The sequence below is a fragment of the Megalopta genalis genome, chromosome 6 (genome assembly GCF_051020955.1).
Source record: "Megalopta genalis isolate 19385.01 chromosome 6, iyMegGena1_principal, whole genome shotgun sequence".
In the NCBI taxonomy this organism is placed as follows: domain Eukaryota; kingdom Metazoa; phylum Arthropoda; class Insecta; order Hymenoptera; family Halictidae; genus Megalopta; species Megalopta genalis.
The window spans coordinates 8,043,172-8,064,797 of record NC_135018.1 but is presented as its reverse complement, the minus strand read 5'-3'; the positions used below and the strand labels follow the sequence as shown (position 1 = coordinate 8,064,797).

The following is a 21,626-nucleotide window of genomic DNA, read 5'->3' as shown; positions in this document are numbered from 1 at the left end:
TTATTCTACATTACAACACCTATTCAACAACACTAAGCCTACCGAGCTCCCAAAGTGACTAAACGTATGTTGTTTTATAAAAATGACAATGCTGTATTTATTTCAACTTCCTGCCATGTTTATTAAAATACGCGCTTGAACTAAGAAATTCATTCAATTATTTCGTACGAAAGAATCTTCGTAACCTCAACAGTTTTTAAATAGAAAATAGGAAACCGAACATTTAGTCCGGCACGGCTGGTTCCCATTAAGGTCGCTCAGAAATCATCGAGGTATTCAGCGAGAGGAGCGAGCGATTATCGAGGCAGTGGTGCAAAATGAACTGTGCATTGTTGTCGTTCGATTGAATTTTCTTGATCTCCCCATACGCGGTTTTTATCGCAACCCGACGTCGGCTTTCCTTCCGCGGTCCGCTTTGGCTTTTCATTAAGCACAGCGAATGTTAAAGCGCCATCAATTACGGAACAACCAATTCCGGCCGGTGAATGAGCGAGGATAGAAAGAATAGCTTCATTTTCTATTGCAGCCGGAGTTCCAATTGTCGCGGATACACAGCGACCCCGGCGCACTGCGGCGTGCACGCTGCAATTGCTTTAATCTTGCGGAATTAACAGTTCAAGTTTCTCATTCAGCCGTGTCGGGAAAAATATATCCGACACATTATTACGCGCATGGAACAAGGCGGCCGCTCGTCTGGCCGAATGAACGACGGATTAAGCCGCGGTTTAATTAAACCGATACACTGGGTTCCAATACGACGAAAAAGATGTTTCGATTCCGTCAACGGCCCCTTTGATTTTTCCATCTCCGATTCGGATCGGTCGCACGCGTTGGATTTCTTCGAATTCATCGATAAAAACTATTTCGATATGGCACTTATGGCACACACGTTTGTAGCTCGGAATATGCTGGAAACGATGCACCGAATGGCGAACACGATAATTCTTTTAATACGAAATGGCGGAATTTGGATGTAGACGAACCGGTAGCTTCGTGTTTTAAGCCTAACAGTGAACCTACCGTACACTAAAAGTGCTTGTTTTATAAAAATGGTCAGTCTGAATTTATTTATACTTATTTGGACACAATCTTTGTATAATGTGTGGTTGGATTAAAAAATTTATTCAATCATTCCCAACGAAAGACTTTTTATAATCGCAACAATGTCCAAATACGTAATGCGGAACTGGTGATTTCCACCGAAACGGTAGTGTTAAACTGGTCTATGAAATGAGAAACGCTAATTGTAATGATAACGTGACTTTTGGTAGTATACATATAGTGAATACGTAGGCATTGATTTGCGAATTCCATGTTAAACCGTGAATAAATTACATTCAACCAGCACATTTTTTTCGTGAACATAACATTTCGAAGAATTCTCCCGTTTCATACGTTGGATATTAGTTCAATCAAGGAGAAAATACATTTCCGCGGCAGCTCGAGGAAAAACGCTGCAAATTGCATCGTCGTCCTTCCGGAGGAGAATCCAAAATACACTGTCGCGGCTTTTACATAAAAAGCGTCGCTCTAAAGAACGGGTCGAACGTCGGCGATGGACGTGCAGATGGTATCGTGAAATGTATCGTGAAACGAACTAAATGGCAGCAGAGACGGATGCCGGGTTTTCAAAGTATTTCCGGTAACGTTGCGTCCCCCACGAATTCGAAAGAAGTTCGGAAGAAGCTCGTGATGAACATCGATCCGGAGGAATCGTGTTTAACAGGGAACACAGAGCAGAGACGGAACCGGTGTTCCGTTTCCGATCGACAACGTTGTTTCATAGCAGGATATTCGGATATTCGTTGGCGATTGCGCTGGTGCGTTGATTACAGGGCAGGAAGCCAGGTTCTTATAATATAATCGAAAGAATCCAACGAACCGAACTCGCGAAATTTCAATCGGAAGCGGACGGTGTGCTTCCAAATAAATGTTACAGTCACCCGTGTATTGATCCGTGAGACCGAAACTCGCTAAAATGCTGTAAAATGTATCCGCCTGCGCCGAACGGGTTGCTTAAACGTCGTATGCAAACGAATGCCTGTCAGATTTTATTACACGTTATCAAACACTAGGTCGGCAAACTTTTATGCGGATACGTACAGGCGCAAATCATTTCTCAGACCGATAAACACTCGACTAACGTGTACGCGAGCATTTATGGGCTGAAGATAACATAGATCCGTTTTAAGTTACGCGCAAACAGATACACACGCTTGCAGAAACGGTCAGGCAGATATACCCTCATAGAAATAACTAACTTAAGCAAAGAAGCAATCATCGTCGAACGCGAATGTTCAGATTACATTGAGTCAAACAAACAAGACTATTAGACGAACAGAAGCTAAGTCAAACAATCAACCACTCAGCAAATACATACGCAAACAAATGAACTCGGAAATAAATAAATAAATAAAACGCACTATTCAGCAAAGAGACAAGTAGACTGTCAAACAAACAAAAGGTGAGTCGAACTACCAATCACTGAGCAAATGAACATTGAGTCTAACAAACAAAAAAGCTATCAGACAAACAGAAACGAAGTCACACAATCGACGACTCGGCGAACAAATGTATAGACTATCAGGCAAACGAAAACAAAGACAAACAATCGATCACTCAGCGAACAAAAATCGAGTCAAATAATTGAGATAATAGAGTTAAATAATAGATAGAGTCAATAATAGATATTGAGACAAATAATATTGAGACAAAGTAAACTTTGAAACAAAGAAGCAGCTACTAGGACAAAGAGAAATTTAGTCGACCAAGCCAAGACAAACTGAAACATACGGACAGGTACGAAGTTTCCGGGGATTAAGAACAACTTACTTGTCGAGCCGGTAATTTTTACAAGCAATACACTGGATCGGCCCTTTCCCGTAGCATCCCTGGGGGTCGCACTGAGGATCGCAGTCGTGCAAGATCTTTTTGGTGGAGTCCAGCGAGTCGTCGCCGACTTGTGACGAGGACGATGGCGACTCGAACGCAGAGGACGTGTCCCCGGGAAGCCGATTAGTCAGGATAGGTGCCGAGGAGCCGTCCAGAGTAGCCACGGACGCCTGGACGCTGGAACCGGCGCCGACGTACGGGCCCTGGTAGCCCTGAAAGGTAGACGGAGGAAAGAAGTCGACGTCGCCGCGATGGCCCAGCGATAATGGAGCATCGGCTACTTGGAATGGATAATGCTCGGAGGCGTACGAAGATTGGGCGTGTACCGGGTTAAATTGTCGTGTGCGGATCGGGTTCTTCGCTGTTCCATAGAAGATCAGCTGCCACTTCTTCAGGATCCCTGTAACAATAGACGCCACACAGGACGGTGAGATATTAGCGCCATGGAGTCACGTTTTTTTCGAATTTAGAGGAAACTTTGGGGACTCTTTCTAAGGTGACTTTTGTAACACTTTGTCGACACTGCCATTGTTCGTGATGCCTTTTAACACGTTCCGTGCCGAGCTTTTTTTACTCGAATCTTCACACTTTGATATTTTACTAAAACTTGATGTATTACGTGCAATTATTAATTCTCGTACACATAACAACATAACAAAAACTTATCAACGCCCATTCTTGCGGTGGAAATTGATTCTTCGCTTCTAAATTTCTTGTAAACAATTTGTTCAGTTCACTAAGTAAACATGCAAGCGTGTACCATCGATGGTACACGTGGCACGGAACGTGTTAATGGTATTGAGATTGTATCGCGCCATCTGGAGATGCTTTTCTTCAATTTCGTCTAATGGTAACAGAGCTTTGGTAACTTACAATTATTGTTTAATTTCGTCTCAGATCTGACTCCTCTCTACAGTGAACGAGTGGTTCGTAACAACCCCTGATTTCCGATGTGAAGAGAAACCCCAAGAGATTTCCGATGTGAAACAAAGTTCGTCAACCCTTACGTGTTCTATTAGATATGAATGTTATTCGTGTCTCTCAAATCGAAACAAAAATTGCCCGTTCTATCAAGAAAATTATTAAGAACGAAGAAGCGTTGGTCGACGCAGTTGTGGAAGAAATCGTAATTTAGCGGGTAGAGAATAAATCTTTCAGAGTGCAGACTTTTATAGATCTCTCCAATTTTAATAAATAAATGATTAATCGAATTTAAATAAAGAAATTTGATATATCCTATACGATAAATGTAAAGTTAACTGTGCTTGAAAGTAAACAAAAGGCTCAGTAATTGACTATTCCGCAGTAACTGGCTCGACTACCCTACGCGCGCATAAGAACGCGAATGAATACATAAATATCCGTAGCCCGGATTATAATGCGGTGTAGAAATAGTGACCGACGTCTCAATATTTGCAAACACCTCCTGCCACGGGACACTTGTTCTTCGACGTGTCAGAGTCTGTTGACATTCGGTGTTCCCTCGCCGAAAACGGCGCGGACCCGGCGAGCAGCAACGCGCGTTCGACGGATCCGACTTTGACCATTAAATTAACCGTGCTTTCGGCAATCCCCCATCTCCTAATTCATGTTATCTAAACATCGTCGTAACCGTGTTCCGTTGCTTGCACAGTCCGGTGTGTATAAAGCCGTAGGTGACAACTTTCGAGTGTACACGGCCCTAAAGGCGAATATTAGGGTCTACTCTAAAATATCCTATAACCTTCGGACCTTCGACCTGACCAATTCCGCCACCTCGCGGAATCGAATCCAACGATTTTACCTTTCCACAGACGAGAATTATTTTTCTCCAGAAACAGCTTGGTTTCCAGGATCAGGTTAGCTAACAATAATTATCTGGCACGGGATTGATTATGATTAGACTGCGGATTTTATGCATTTATAAGAAAAATTTGTAGAACGAATTTAAAACAATGAAGCTATTGAAAGACTTTATGGATGTCTGTCTAATATTTTTAACTCATTGAAATTATTAAAGGCAGAAGGAAATTTCTAATTGATCGTTCTTCGTTTCAATTCATGAAGATCGTTTTCATTTTGCACAAAGATTAGCGGTCTAATTATGGCTCTTTTTACCTGTTCTGTTTCATGATTAGCACGTTGAATTTCGAATCGCAACCACGGAAAATCAGGCGGAACCGGGATAACCCAGCGAATTCGACGCTGTGATTTTAAAATTTGGCAATGCGTGATATTGTTCGAAAACGTTTGAAAAACAGCGTTATTCATCTCAATGTATAGTAAATTATTTACAAAAAGAAAATTACAAAATTAAAAATTAAATCATTTGATCACGCGTCATAATTGAACAAAGTAAACAACTCTAAATCGCGGACTCGCGAGACCTTACGTTAATCTGCGAGCTCCTTAATCCTACAAATTCTGTCAGTGCTTTACTCTAAAGATTAGTTTCTGAAACCGATAAGAGAGACTAGTCATGGAAACTGGAAAGTTGACACTGATCACTAGACTGCGTATTTTATGAATTTACGGCAAAAAGTTTTAATTTAAAATAGTTGAGAGATTAAAATAATTAATAAGTTTCGCTGTCCTTATCCTTGATCTATTAAAATTACTTCAAAGACAAACATACTTCTATTAAGTTTCTATTTCTTCAAATTGATATGGAGAATTTCTATTTTGCATAAAAATCCGCTGTCTGCCGATCACAGTGACTAAATCCAAACAGAGATCATAATAAAATTTAACCGATTCGAATACGTCACAATCGATACCAGTTTTTCAACCTGATAAGAAAACAGTTTCGTTTCTCATGTGGGACCAACTGTGGCCGTGAACTTCTGAAAGATTTCAAGTGCGGAACTATGGACGATTTTCACAGATTGTACAAAGCGTCTGCCATCTATATTTCGAAAGATTTCGTCGGCGACAGTCTCGCGGACATTAAAGGCATCGTAACTATGAAGAATTCAGGACTACGCGTCGTTCGAACGAAAATTAACAGCCTCGCGAAACAACCTAACGGAAATCTATTCTACTACGACAAGGCAGAATACATCTGGCAAATTTGTCCCGAGACACGGTTGCAGGATCACGCGACCGTGCACCGCACCCGACTCCTGAAAAAATAAACATCGCATTAACGGAAGAAACAGCTAGACGGTTCCAGATCCCTTTACCTATAACACGATTATGTTAATCAGATTTACGGCGATTGTTACAGCGACTTAATGTAAATGATACTAGGATCCACCCTGCTGTGAGATTCAGCGAGCATGGAGGGTCGACAAGGTGTTACTATCATTGTTAGAACGCACTGTGAGTCACATCGTTATGGCTTTTAATAAGCGTGTGCCGTCAAGACTGCTTAGGCTCTGCTGCTTAGCTCTAGTGTAAATTAGTCGCCGATTAGTAACGATGTACGCTATGCGTTAACCGGTTGGCTGGCGAACGTAAACGATTATCAATGCTCTGGAAAATCTTTGATCGCTTGCTGCATTTGTTATGGGCAAAACACCAACTTAGAATCATAGTGGCGTAACATTTTCGAAAATTTTTATTTACGTCTTAAAATGTAATCTGTATGTGCCAAAATGTCAAAAAGACATCGAATTAAGGATATAATTTAGGAGATATAATTAAATATATATTAAATAAATACTTATTATACTCATATAGCTGTATACTTAATAAATTATGCTTACGCCTTGAAATTTATTAAAATGGGACAATCATTTCGATAGAAATAATTGATGTAAATAGGACAACATCATTTCGATACCGAGGGAGTATAAAGTTATTATCAGTTAACTTAACTCTAAGTTATCTTAACAAGAAAAACGTAATTACAAAATTTTTTCTTGACATCCCCAATCAATTGCAATTCTTGCACAAATTTCTTTGGGCATATTAAGCCAGTTCTACCAAGTTCTCAAAATAATTCAAGTTGTTTGGTTCGATTTAAGAAAAAGTTAATTCAGTTTGAAAAGGCTTTGCGGCACTGTGTTTGTCCACGACTGGTCAATAGCTTCGACAATGGGTAAGTTTTCTTCAGCAAATTCAAGGTCGCCGTTCCTGGTGAAGCGATCAAATATTTTTCAGTGGTAATATCGGAGATTGACAGCGATTTATGCGGGTGACTTGCCTGGCGAGTTGACGTGCCGGTTTCCGGCGTTGATGATCTGCAGGGTCCACCTGCCATCCGCTTTCTCACCCCAGAAGTGCACGCTGAGGAACGGCCAGTCGTCGAAGTTGGCGCTGAGGACGTCCCGTGGTCTCTCGAACAGTAACGTCGACGTAGTTCCCATCGGCGAGGTCAACAGCAACCTCAAATTCCCTCGCGGGAAGAATCTTAATGAAACCTGTTCCCGGAAAGAAATGTTTGCTATTTCCTTTCCAAGCAAGTCGGAGAACGGTGTCTATTATCCGACGCCGTCCGATGGTGGAGTATCTCCATCGTCATCGATAATATTATTCCTTTTAAAGTTTCACGCTCCCCTTTAATATTCGTCCGATGAAATCGATAACGCCAACGTTGCTCGCGATAACGTGACAATTAGACGATCGAACGTATCGAATCTATATGGAAACCGATCGCCCGTCCTTCTTATTTTGCTTTTCTATTGTCTTTTCATTAGCGCGAATATATCACGGGCAAGATTTATTTTCACTTTATGCAAAGCGTATATTTTGCGCCGGCTTACGATTCATAAAACGGTTTTACGGGAAATTTACATTTTAATGATACCGTCGGTTTATTCTTTCTACGGCCGGAACTTGCAAATGTTTCCGCGTAATACGAGAATTTAAAAGGTCGGGCCGGCGACTATGTATTATGCATCTCGTCGACCTATACTTCATAAATACTGGCCGAGGAGCAACCGGTTACCTTTGTCTTACTTCGCCGTGACTCTGCGGAAAAGTTACCGGATCCGGAATACTTTGCTCCATCTTTACCGATGGTTTTAATACTCATTCGATGCCGCCGGGTCTCGCGAGACTTCGAAATTGATTTCATTTAAATATGCTGATGTCGAAAGTCCGATTGCGTGAAACATTCTTTAAATCACTGATCATTTTACAAATCTATTTGCAGTGGATGAAATCTATTATCGAAGGACACGGGAAAGGTCCTGTATCCACGTTTGTACATAGAATATATTCTTCGAGTAACTAAAATTAACGAGAAGTTATTTGGGATGACAAATTCGGTATTCGAATGCACAAGATGAACCGTGTGTCTGGACGCTATCTCTATAATCGATAGCTCTTAAAATAATTCAGCAGAAATGAGTCCAATTCACCTGGAAAATCTATTTCCACGAGTTCAAGATAGTTACAAGACATAACTAACAACTAAAGATAGGTAGTAATTACCAGCAGCTTAAAATAGGGAACCATTTTCAGATACTAAAGGTAGCAATATACTAGAGGTGGCTAAAAATAACCAAGAGCTATCAGTGATTAATGATAGGCAATAGCTATTGGTAGCTAAAGATGGCCAAGAGCTATCAGTTGTTGAAGGTATCCAATAATAGCTATTGGTAGCTAAAAAATGGACAAGAACTACCAGTGATTGAAGATATCCAATAGCTATCGGCAGTTAAAAATAGTTCACGAATCAGCAGCTAGACATTAGAAGCAGCAAACAGCTGCGAGTAGCTCAAGCTATCGAGAAGGTCTCGGGAACGAAGAACAGCGTTGAGTTTCCAGAAGCCATAGGTGGCAAAGGGCTTATCAGTCTGTATATCACCGGCTGGATGTCGGAAAAGCTGTCGAGCGCGCAAAGCCGGTCCTTAATAAGAATTCTTACCTTGCACTGCACGTGTTCGAGGAAGCGGACCTCGTTCAAGGAGCCGGAGCAGCCGGTGACGTCCATGTACACGCTGAGCGTGTAGCCGTAGGTCGGATCGATGCGTCTCTCCTCGTTGATCTCGTCGGACTTGCAGATGTGCTGGGGCGGTACGTTGATCCACTGCTCGGCCAGGCTGACCATGGCGCCGGCGTCCATCAGCCCATAACCGAATTTGTGGGACACCTTCCGCTTCACCCCGTTGAGGATCCAACCGGGCTCCTTCTCGAGGGGCCCGGACCTGGAGGTGCGCACCACAAGATACTGCATGTCCCGCCAGGTGAGGTTCGGGTTCGCCTCGAGTGCCAGCGCGACGATCCCGGCGGCCAACGGGGCGGACGCGGAGGTCCCGGTGTGCTCGACGGTGCAAATATGATCCGGCCGCAGCTTCGCGTCCATGTCCACCGTCGCGACGCTCTTGTCGTTGCCTGGCGTCCCTGAGGAGTAGGTGGAGGCCAGCGTCGAGCTGCATTCCTCGAGGTACCACGGCTTGTAGCCGCCCTGCGTCGCGCTCGATATCGACAGCGTGAAGATGCTGTTCGTGTAGCCGTCACAATTGCAGGAGTCCGTGTGACGACCGCCGTTCCCCGACGCCCACACGAAGATAGAACCCTTGCCTTTGCGGCCCTTTTTGTGGTGAAAGAAAATCGGTAGCTTTTAGGATCTGTTGTTGACCGAACTGAGTATCCAGATGCTACCTAGGCCAGATGGACTAGGTCCCCAGACTCTGCTAGCCAGGCTAGTTCGACTAGGTCTTCAAACTCAGCTAGCTAGGCTAGCTGGACTAGGTCTTCAGACTCAGCTAGCTAGGCTAGCTGGATTAGGTACCTAGACTCTGATAGTTAGGCTAGTGCTAGGTGTTTTAACGGCTTTATAAATGATAATGATGGAGAGTAGGCAGGGAAAGGAAGGATGCAAAAGAACGGAGTCCAAAGATAATGCTATTATCTGCAGGTAATAGACTAGACGGTGTTAGAAGGTAGCACGTTTTTCGACAACAAGCTGTTTTTAGCTGCAAGGATGCTTTGACTTTTTTAGGAACCTCGGTTCCGCGAATGCTTCCTGGGCCACGTTTGCGGATCAGTGCATCGAACTGAACGTGCTCAAAGGTGAGACCAGTTTCGTTTTACCGATTCATCGAGTGTATTAGGAGCTTGTACATAGTGTTAAGGGCGGTTCGCGGTCGGTGATTTTCGATTGAAACTGGACGAAATCGGAATTTCCTGGTGCTTTAGCGCGGCTTAAAGAGCCGGTTGCTTTGACGGCGCTTTGTTCGCGCGGTTCGAATTGGGTATCTTTGCTCGCGAAAGCGCGTACTGAAGTATCTATTAAGGATTTTTGTAAAAGGGAACGGAGGATATTAAAGTTTCAGAGGTAGATGGAACTTAATTCCGTGACTCGACTATCCCTGACAGAGAGTAACTGCTAGATCAAAGATCGTAAATTTATTCATGAATCGACACGAAAAAACAATTTTCTTTAGTAACAGAGGAAACAGTGCGAAATTATCATGTTTTCTTATTTAAGTAAAATATTCATAGGACAGTGCTGAATAACTTTGTCGCCTCGGGCTGATCACACTAATGGAGTCCTTTCGCGTTTGCTCGCGGAAACATTTTATTCCGACGAAAAAGGGAAAACTAGGTTGGTCAGAAATTATTGTGTGTCCGAGCATCTTAGCGTGTTCATACGTCTTGGCGTCTTGGATGTTAATACGCGGCAGAAATATTTTCATTTGTTTAGGGAGCACGCAGCCGGAACAACAAGTTGTAAACGAAGAAAGTCTTCGATCATCCCTCGGAGCGAAGAAAGTTCCCAACAACTTCCATTATCATTTGTTTCGGCCCCGGACAATAAGAGTGCTTCGATATTTTATAATACCGTGCGGAAATTGCGATTCCTGGAATATTATTTCCCGGTTGGCAAAGGCACAAAGGAACATTTATCATTTGCAATGAATATTTTATTCGAACATCGCGAACCCGTCTGAAACGTTCTTTCTCCGCTCGGAGCGGCGGACATAAAAACGAGCTATTTCCAATTTTCTTTCAATAATTTGCAATGGTGATTCAGAAGCTTCGTAAAATGCGAGACTGTTCTTCCCTTGCGTAATTTTTCCGTTGTTAAGTACATTAAATTTTGGAAACTCACCAATTGGCTGTTGCACGAGGAAAATTGCTTTTGGAACAGCAACTTAATAGTAGACCGCGTATCTTTATGCAAAATAAATAATGTTTCCGTCGATTACAAGAAGCGAGAGCTGAATAAAGAAGTATTTTCTCTTTTAATCGTTTTAATTGTTTAAAAATAGGGCGACTTATATTTTCCTGGTTCTTTTCCATTTTGTTTTACAATTCATCAATTTTCTTCACAGTCTAGCTTATGAGAATTGTATTATATTACATGTGTACTATTAGAAAATTCTTCGGAATTGAATAGAACCTCGATTATTCGAATCAATTGAAGAGAAATATAGTGTCTCTATAACAGTACATCTACTTAAGTAACGTGGTAGATGAAATTTTTCTTGCTTTGTACAATACATTATACGTAGGGTTTACATGGGTTACCTATTATCTACATAGTATTTGGATTAACTTCAGTACGTAACTGGTAATTACTACTAACTTTCATGGACTACAATCCAGAAAGCATAAAGACGTTTTTAAGACATCTTTAGACGTCTAGTTTAGGTTGTAAGACGTTCAGACGTAAAATCGACGTGGAATAGACGCAAAACGAACGTCTCTAAGACATCGCGTGCTATCTGGACGCGTGCTACGTAAATTTGTAGAAACCTGCATGGGTCGCAAAAATAACGCGAACATTCGTAAAGTCTCCACAGAAACGAGTTTAGACTCTACAGTCGAAAATGCTCGTGACCGAAGCAAAAATCCTGCAACAAATCCCGGCTCTCCAATTGTCAATTGATCAATTCTACAGAATGAATCATAAATGCAGATGGTAGTTCGCCGTTTGCGCGATGGGTGCAGCCATAAATTGGGTGGTCTTCCAGAGGTAGTAATGTCGCGGCTTGCACGTCGCAGGAAAAGAAGCGATTTAGATGAGAGATTCGTAACTTACGCTGGTTACGCCGTAAATAAAGGCTCTCCTGGCAAGAGGTCCGGGGCCATCGACAGTTTTACCGTCGTCCTCGGGGCCCCAAGAAGCGCTGTATATATCGATGTGATCAGGATTCAATCCCAGTGCCCTGGCTTCGACGGCGTCGTTTACCGGGCCATCGAGCATTCGCACGCCTGAGAACACGGAAGGTATGTGCGTCAGACAGCTTTTCTTCTCGCTGCCTGTGCGTCGCGTCGCCACAGTCGCCAAGAAGAACCAAAAGGCGGCCGGGAAACCATTTTTTTTCCTTTTTTTTTGAACAAGCGAACATTGATTATACGAGTCTAATATCGTCGAGAAACACTTCAAGGTATAAGAATAGGTAAACAATAGACAACAAAGTACAACAACAAAAATTAATCGGAACAATTGATTACGAAGTTACTAACTCTCGCAAGGCGGTGGCTAGGTCAATTTTGACCCAGAGCTTTTAAGTCGTTCAATGAATTACTCGATTTTTGGCAATTAGATCAAATAAATTGCTGTTTCATTCGGAACAACAGAAAGGCTAATAAGTCTGGAAGAAATGTTTTGAGCAATTGCTGAGTAAAGCGGAAAATTATTATAAACATCGTCGATAGTATAGTTGTGAAAATGACCCGCCGTGCGAGGGTTAAATCATGGCTCCACTGTCATTTTTATTGTGCTGGGTTTTTGTACTCTGAAATAGTTTCCTTTATTGAAAATAGTACCTCTGTGATTAAATTAAGAGAAAATAACATTGTTATAATTCTTGCGATCCTATACTGAGAATGATACTTCAGCGACGAGATAAAGAGAAAATCAAAATGATATTATTCTTGTGGACCTGTGAAGACAAATTGTATTGACAGACATCCGTTTCCAACAACGAAAAAGAAAAACACTGGTCTGCATACGTTCCAGTTGCATGGAAAATATATCTAAATATGTCTACAAAAATATGAAAGAAGAAAATCTTGCACATGTTTGACTAAAAACAAAAAGAGATTAGCGTTTAAATGAACGTCGACATGCACGAATTTCAATATGATTTCGCTCTACTTTTCTGTTGTGTTTAGAATAGAAATGCAACGTTGTTCACTCGGTATTCAATATGTTAATGCTATTTATAAAGGTTGCTTTTTATAAATGCAACTATACTTATCGTGAAATAATATAATTACATATATATTTTTTATATATACTTTGCCAAAAAAATTAGTTGGCAAAATAATTTGCACATATTTCAAATTAGGGTAAAATATGCAACGAAAATGTATATTTTTGAAAATTTTATCTGGAAAGTTCGTAGGAGTTGATATTTGTCTGAATGACCTCTCTTGACATCGTGAGAACGATAGAATGAGCGAGCGAGCGAGAGAGAGAGAGAGAGAGAGAGAGAGAGAGAAAGAGGGAGAGAGAAATGGCTGGCGCGAGTAAGCGTTGAAGCGTTGCGGGGCTCGGAGGTTTCTAATTGCAATCCATCGAGGCGCCTTCTTTTTTCCGCGCCGAGCTACAGGTATTCGAGCCGCGTTAAATCGAACGGCAGATTGTTGACACGCACTTTAATGGAAACGAGCGGGTTAAATTATCGAAATTCGATATATCAAGCCGCCAAGCCGTGGAACAGTTTCCACGGCGACTTCTAACGACCCGGCGGGATATGATTGACGTTTTAATCATTGTTTCGGGTAAAAGGAGGATCGCCCGGGGAAACGAAATCGGGGGTGGGGGATAAGGCGTGTCGCGACGGCGATTAAGGTAACGACAAGTAATTAAACACCGATGGAACGGGATCGGCGCTCCGGACGTCGAATTTCCGAGCAGAGTCGGGAATCGAATCTGCTCCGCCGCGGATCGACGGGCTCCGTGAACGCGCGACGATGAATTTTTAAGCTGGAACACAGCCTCCCGGCGAGCATCGATCTTGCGGAATTGACAGTAATGAGTAGACTGTCGGTTCCCGTCGATTTTTCGCACCTCCTGGTTTCGGGAACATCGCGTAGTAGCCTAAACGGTCGATCTCGATGACTAAAATTCAATTTTAAACATTTCACAGATGGCAATTCATTTTTACTGTTTCAAATACCTAACCCGTTGACCTATAATATCGTGTCAGATTCGTTGCGAAGGTTTGGATAAGGGTTTAAATAAACGCAATCTACAAAATATCTTTTAAATCGTGATTAGCAAATTAAAAGATTAGCAATGTTACTTCAAATCACCTCAGCTACCCCTCATTTTCGGCTGTTAAAATAATTGTGGAACACCCTGTATATACACTATGTACTATTAACAGTAATCATAATTATTATATGCTATCATAGTTTATCAAAAGTAAACATAGAGATGTTTTGAATTTCGACATCTCAGCTAAATCGATCGCGTAGAGAGACAGAAATACATCGGAATTCAAATTACGCTTGTTTCTGCGATTTTTTGTTTATCTTGTGAATTTTTGCGAGCCTCGAGAATCGTTCGATGAGGATGAGAAATATAGTACTAAAAATTACTAGATATTGTTTAAGGATCTGTCGATATCGGGGTCCCTTCACTGAAACCGAGCCCAAAAGCAATTAACAGTATAATTATTTATTTTACTGCCCTTTGCGTGATTATTTCGGAAAAATTGCGAATTCGTATAAAACTTCAGAACGAGCTTATAAAAAATTCTTTGTAATCAGTGCATTACGGATTTTTGTTGCCGAATAACCGAACTCGATGCTATCGAGGGTAAAATATTCTGTTATTAATATTTCATGCAATTCCATAGATGAAATTGCGAATTTGCGACAGGTTCATAGGTTATCATAACGGAATCGTGTTGGTTCGAGTAGCGGCGTGTGAAAGAAGCGGCTGTTTATGGAAACTGTTTACGATATCTTTGTCGCGAATATTAAATGGGGTCGCGACGTCCCGGGGCGGTTTTAAACTGCGGCCCTGCTGTTCACGTAAATGTACAGGCTAGTGCATGATGGTTCGTAATGAGCTGCAATTAATGTGATTGGATCGGTGCATAATGATAATATTAATAGGCCTGAACAAATGTGCCGCCGCGATGCATCAACGCAATTAACCGAAGTCGCGACGAGAATATTGTGTACGGTATGCATGGAATCGACTGTGATGCATCGTCAATATTTGCGAATCATTTGAGAGTTCTTCGATGATGCCGTGCCACGGCAAATCAATCACGATATTCGAACATGGCGTTCGATGCTGTGTCTTTTGGTAGAGCACATTCGTCTTTTACTTTTCTATGAACATGTTCTTCTTTTCGCTGTGTTTGTAAAACGTAGCTGAAAGAGCCCGTAATGGATTGACACGTTTAAATAATAAAAAAGATACACGTAACTCGGGAATATTTCATGCACAAACTAAATAACATATGTATGTGAAATGTTAATAGATCGTTTGCAGATATTTAATCTTATAACTACCCCCTGAGGCTGCCGGAGATCCCACAAAATTTTCGATTTGCCTGCAAACGTGTCAATAAACATTAAAACATTGGGATTATATATCATAAAACCTATAATATATATAATGTATACATAATACATATTTTATTATACCCTGAAAATAATAAATATTATTTTAATTCTCAAGGTAGATTCGTGAATGTTGAAGCATCGTTACCATGAAAACTGTCGGAACGAATCACGGCGAAAGTCATATCAGTCGCGCAAACGTTTCTGGCTCGTTAAAAAGATTCCCGAACAAGTAGATCGTGGACGGTGTATGGTCGGACAAGTGGATTAGCAATGGTTTATGGCCAGACAAGTAGAATGGGAGCGGTTTGTAGTCAGACAAATGGAGCGAACGTCCACAAAGTGGTTATCGTTGGTGAAACAAGTGAAACGAGGTCGGTGTGTAATCAGACAAGTGGAATTAGGTGATCGTTAGTCAGACAAACGGAACGAGGTTAATCCATATCCAGACAGATGGAATAGAGACAACAGTCTGCGTCGATCAGACGAATAACATACCGACGATCGATCGCCGATACAGCGGAGTAGAAGAACGGTTTTTGATCAGGACCGTAGAATGGGTACGGTTTACGATCGAACAAGTGGAATAACGGGAATCTGTGGTCAGACGAGCGGAATAAAAACGATCTATGACCAGACAAGTGCAATAACACGATGGTCGTTAGTCATACGTGTAGAACGAGGTTGGTACGTGGCCAGACAAGTCGAACAGTTTCGGTCTAGGGCCAGAAAAGTAGAATACGGTCGACGTATGAGTCGACAGGCCAAATACAGAGGTGATCGATAATCCAGCAAGTAGAATAAGTGTTGCTTTCGATCGGACAAGTGGAATATGCTCGATTTATGACCGAACGACGTGAACTGAGACTATTTGCGTCGATGCAAGTCGAATAAACGTACAGTATTTTAAGAACTGCTCGATTACAAGGAGTTGAATCTATGATTTTGTCACTAGGTTTACGGGACCCGTCGAAATGACAGTTCACCAACTTTTTTAATCTTTTCATTTACGATCATTCGGATACAGTTATGAGTAATTTATTCAATATGTGCTGCTTGCGGTAAATATAACAATAACACTCGTTCAAAATCGTGATAAATGCCTTATTGTTAGTTTGATAAATTAATAGAAAACAGTTGCTTTTAGTATTCCGTAAATCCAGTATTAAATAATCATATCCACTCTCCGGGTGCAAGAATCACGAAGAGAAATCTCATCGAGGAGATCGCGACTGTACAATCTTCTACGAAATGCTTCTATGCGGTGGGTCAAACGCGTGACAATCGTTCAAATCACTGAATCCACTCTCCGGATAGAATACTAAAATTGCAGTTTAATCTCATCAAGGAGCTAACCCCTATGAGATTTCAAGAAATGCTCCTATGGAATGAGTTAAATGTGTGACAGCCTTTTAAATGATTAAATCCATTCTCCAGGTAGGAAAATCACAGAAACATGTCACAACTGTATAAGATTCCAGAAGATGCTTTTATTGAACAGTTCAAACGTGTGACAGCCTTCTAAAAGATTAAATCCACGCTTCAGATACAAAACTCCAAGAAAAATCTCATCGATGAGCTTACAACTGTATAAAATTCGAAGAAATGCTCCTATGGAATGGGTTAAACGTGTGACAGCCTTCTAAATGATTAAATCCACTCTCCGGATACAAAAGTCCAAGAAAAATCTCGTCGAGGAGCTCGCGATTGTACGAGATTCAAAAAAATGCCCCTATGGAATGAGTTCAATGTGTGACAATCATCTAAATCATTGAATCCACTCTCCAAATTAAAAGATTACAGAAAAATCTGAACTATATGAGATATACAGGAATCTACAGGGACGAAGCAACGAGAGTCAGGAAAACGATCAGACTCGATCAGCAGGACGAGACGAAATTAGGAAAAACAGCTCATCTGCGGGGTGCCATAACTCACATCGTCAGATAACGGGTAGTCGGGGCTAATAAAGAGCACCGTGTAAACTGGCTAAAGTGTAATTTGTTGCAGTCGCGTTCTCGTTTCGTCGAGCACAGGAAAGAGAAAGAAAGAGGGAGAGAGAGAGAGCACGCGCGCGCGCGCGCGAGAGAGAGAGAGAGAGAGAGATAGAACGATCGCGAAGCAGGATGCCATTATTTATGAGATATCCCGAAGTCACCGTCTCCTCGTTTGTTCCGTGGCGTGGCGTGGCGTGTCGTGGCATAGCGTGGCGTCGACTACTATGTTAGGTACCAGGCTCGGTCGAAAAATCGGAATTTCTTACCGCCGATGCTGGCGTTGTACGCGACGCCGACACCGCAGTATTGGTTGAATGCAACTGCAGCGACCTCGCCGGCGCACCGGGTCCCGTGCTTGTTGTCGCCGTTGTCCCTTGGCATCGGGTCGTTGTCGTTGTCGTTGATGTCCCAGCTGGCTTGGTGGTCGTAATTCAGTGCCAGATCAGGATGATTCGTTTGTATGCCGTCGTCCAGGATCGACACGACAACACCCTTGCCCGTATAGCCCTTCTGCCAGGCCGGGTCAAGATTCATGTCGTAGCCATCCTTCGCGCCGCCGTTCTGCAACACAAAAGCAATCCGTGGACTCGAGCGGTGATTCACATTGTGCACCGTGACTGGCACAGCCCGTTGCAGAAATTGGCCGGCCTCGCGTCGTCGCTTTCTTCATTGCGACCAATTATTTTGCAACGCGACAGCCAAAATGACAGCTGATTTTTTTTTTGCTGTTGTGGCGCGGTGGAGCCGGTTACTATGAGCTGATCAATTGGAGCTGGGCATTCGGTTTGATTTCGGGCATCGTTTACTTTGTATTTATCGAATAAGATATTTTACATTTTTTGTTTTTTTTTTTAAATTAAGAAATAAACGAAATGAAAGAATTGGAATTGGGAAAATCTTTATTTCCGAGAAATTCTTTGACAGAATTCTTCATCGACTAACATTTTATTCGCATAAACTTTCGAACGAATTCTTGGAACAAAATTTTATTCGAGTGAGAATTCAATCGTATGAGAATTTATTCGTACAGAGATACACGCGTAAAATAATTGATTTGAATACAAATGGGAGATTATACGGTGCTTTTTTATAGTTTCTCGATTTATTTATTCCACATTACCTTTTCGAATTATCCGAATAAAGAATATTTCGAATTATTCGAATAAACAGATAGAATAATTTGTAGCGAATAAAATATTCAACTAAAAGGAATCCGTTCGGATAATTATCTTGGATAAATATTTCTTCGAAACGATCCAAATACATAATGTCAAACTCTAATCCGGAGTTGACAAGATTTTGTCGGGTAAGTTCCTTTCGATGATATCAGTTGTAGCCGGATGAAATGTTCGAAATTTCGATCACAGATAACAAAACAGACTGCGAAATCCCGGCTAATTATGAATGGCCGATTCGATACGATTGTGCCGGGCTGTCGTTGACGAGTACCCAATTATATTCGTTTGGCGGTTGGACGCGCAATTGTTCGGTACATCGAGTGTCAGCCCATTAAGCGACTAAATCATAGAATAACGATTCGGGCGGGCTCTAACGAGGGGTTCGATCGGGGATCACATGAAAGGGCGTGCTCGTTCCCGCGGCCCGGAATCCTGTTTGTGAATGAAAAACATCTCATTGTTAATACCGAGACCGTATATCCCGTTCCCTGCCGTTAATTCCCGAAACGACAAGAGCAGCGATCGGCCGTTGTCTATACCCGAAAACGATCGTTCGAGGCGTCGTGCGGCGAATTTATGAACCAAGCACGAAAAAGGACGGCCCGCTCAGTTTCGATTTCTCGCGGTCGTATTCGACCGCGCACCGTACAAAATTCTTCCCGGCCGAATGTAGTCGGTCGTACAATAAATTCCTGCCGATTTTTCTCTACTAAAATGAAATTTCGCTCGCGGGCCATAAATACCCTAGACAGTTGCGACCGCGCGGCCGCGAAATACGGGACACGCGGACGCGTTTTAATCAAACTCACTCAATGCGACGATTTTTCTTCGTTACACTTGTTTCTTGTCCCGTGTTTTCGTTGCCGCGTGTTTGGAAGACAAACTTCGGCATTTTGAACCTCGTTTGGTCGAGGTAATCGAGGGAACATCAGCAATCGGATAATAGAACATGCTGCTATAATAAATCCCTATTTGATAATTAACACCATTATACATGTGAGTCGTCTTACATTGAATTATTCACATGGCTAAACGTGTTTAGATAACATTGCAACACTAAATCTTCCTAATGATTTCACGTGTTTTAATTTTAAAATGTTGACATTGTAAGGACGCTTTCATAGCAAATCATTGAATCGATATCTAACTCAAATAAATTCATTGCAATAAAAATGGCGAAAAGTCTAGATAAATTCTTTGCAACAAAAGTGGCGAAAAGTTTAAATAAATTCTTTGCAATCGAAATTACGAAAAGTCTAAATAAATAATAACAACTTTTTTAATAATAATAATAATAATAATAATAATAATAATAATAATATTAATAAAAATAGTAGTAGCAGTAATTATTAACAATAATAATATTATTATTAGTTAGTGTTAATTAATTGTAAACAATTAGAAAGAAACATTTTGCAGCTTAATTGGCTCGATATTTTGGGACAATAAATTTTCAATCGATTGCACTCGTGTTTCAAAGAAACCAAAGATTGGGATAATGTAGCGTTTGTGCATCACAGAGAAATTCTTCGAACGAAAATTAAAGCCTCGGACACAAAATAAAGATCTTTTGACGTTGTCGACGCTTGCGAAGCGAAATTCCATTATAAAGTTATCGGGTTGCCTAGCATTGTAACCGCGCATGGGCCATTGCAACGCGACTCTTCAGAAATCCCATTGAACCGTGCGCACCCGAATTATAATCGTTTCCGATTTACGAAATTATATGCGAGGCAAAACGGAACTAATACTGTAATTCACTTGTTCCGTCGGAAATGAAATATTATGTTTGTGGTGCTCGAAATTAATTAACTACCACTAATTAGCGTGCATAAATATCGCTAAGTTCTTTCGGGCGACGAGTGCCGTGATAATGACGTGATGACAATAAATCATTGCGGCGAATGTATACATGTTGGGAAATTATATCCTTCGATTTCGATGAAGTGGTCGTAGATGCTTGCTAAACAATATACTGGCTGTTTGTTAAACAATATAGTAGCTGCTTGTCGATGAACCGTCTGTGCAACAGTATCCATTACGTAAACGTAAACCATTACTTTAATTAAGTAATTGCTCCGTTATCCGAACACTCACGTTTCTTCTAATAGGCCGGATAATCAAGATTCTCCTGTATTGCAAACAACGTTAACGATCAGAGCACGAAAGACATAAAGTAATCTAGGATATTAAATTTAATTCGACATCTTTTAAAACGCGCTACAAAAATCATCAAAACTTGTGACACGAAAGCAGTAATAAATTGTTAATTGATCTCAGATTTGACGGCTTAAAAAATCGAGATAATTTCCAATGATCCTTCAATTCGATTTGCGACACATGGAAGCAAACTTAATTTTCGAGTCTTCTAAAATACTGGAAAAATTTAGAGGATACAAATACTTAATTTTCCATTTTCTACAGTACTACGAAAATCGTGAAGAATCGGAACACAAGAGAAACGATAAATTGATCTCGAATTAGACGGTTGAAAAAATCAAGATAATTTGAACGGGTCCCTCGGAGCCGATGATAGTCGATGGCATGATCGACTCGATCAGCGACAGATGGACACAGCCCCCTCTCCCGGAGAGGGGGGGGGGGAGGTGTTACGGAGGAAATCCCGCGGAAGCGAAACGGCCGGAGCTGGATCCCGAATACGTTATAACAGTTATCGGGTGTCGTTAAGTCCGCCACATCGGCCGGCGGCCGTAGTCCCGTCACGTAGTTCGTTTTGGTTTGGGGATCGAAGAAAGTAGAATCGAAGGGTCCACTTACCAGGTACCACTGTTCCTTAAAGAGCGGATCCGTGAACAGGTTCTGGAAGGGTATCTCCCTATATTTCTGCCGGTGGTACGTGTCCTGCCTGGTACGAGGAACGAACCCGTCGAAAAACGTCGGATAATCGCGGAATGCGAACGACGTGTGCACGAAGTCCCTCTTCTTTCGGGTTTTCTCATGCTGCTGTTGGAACCACAGCACCTGCAAAAACAAGAACAGATTTTCCTATAGAGGACCATGGATTTCCCGAATAGCTCGGGGCATTTCCTATTCTCGCAGGAAACACGGATCAGACTTTATAAGATAGGGGCTTGTTATTTCACTTTTTAAACATTTTTCTTGGTTCTTTATTATTAAATGTACTTATCGG

General features: G+C 41.7%; 1 protein-coding gene across 2 annotated transcripts in view; it reads right to left on the bottom strand.

The window, feature by feature from the left end:
* The window catches only part of LOC117222360 (furin-like protease 2), a 31,299-nt gene extending 9,911 nt beyond the window's left edge, over nt 1-21,388 (bottom strand). The window contains exons 1-7 of one of the 2 annotated variants that reach the window (XM_033474009.2): nt 21,254-21,388; nt 17,564-17,858; nt 11,810-11,982; nt 8,687-9,352; nt 7,019-7,235; nt 3,219-3,292; nt 2,833-3,104 (exon numbers count right to left, since the gene is read on the bottom strand). In XM_033474009.2, coding sequence (XP_033329900.1) covers nt 2,833-3,104; nt 3,219-3,292; nt 7,019-7,235; nt 8,687-9,352; nt 11,810-11,982; nt 17,564-17,831 — 1,670 coding nt within the window. In that variant the 5' untranslated portion in view covers nt 17,832-17,858; nt 21,254-21,388. Of the gene's footprint in view, nt 1-2,832; nt 3,293-7,018; nt 7,236-8,686; nt 9,353-11,809; nt 11,983-17,563; nt 17,859-21,253 lie in introns of both variants that reach the window. The other variant, XM_076523251.1, reaches the window with a different exon arrangement.
* Nucleotides 21,389-21,626: the final 238 nt, after the last annotated feature.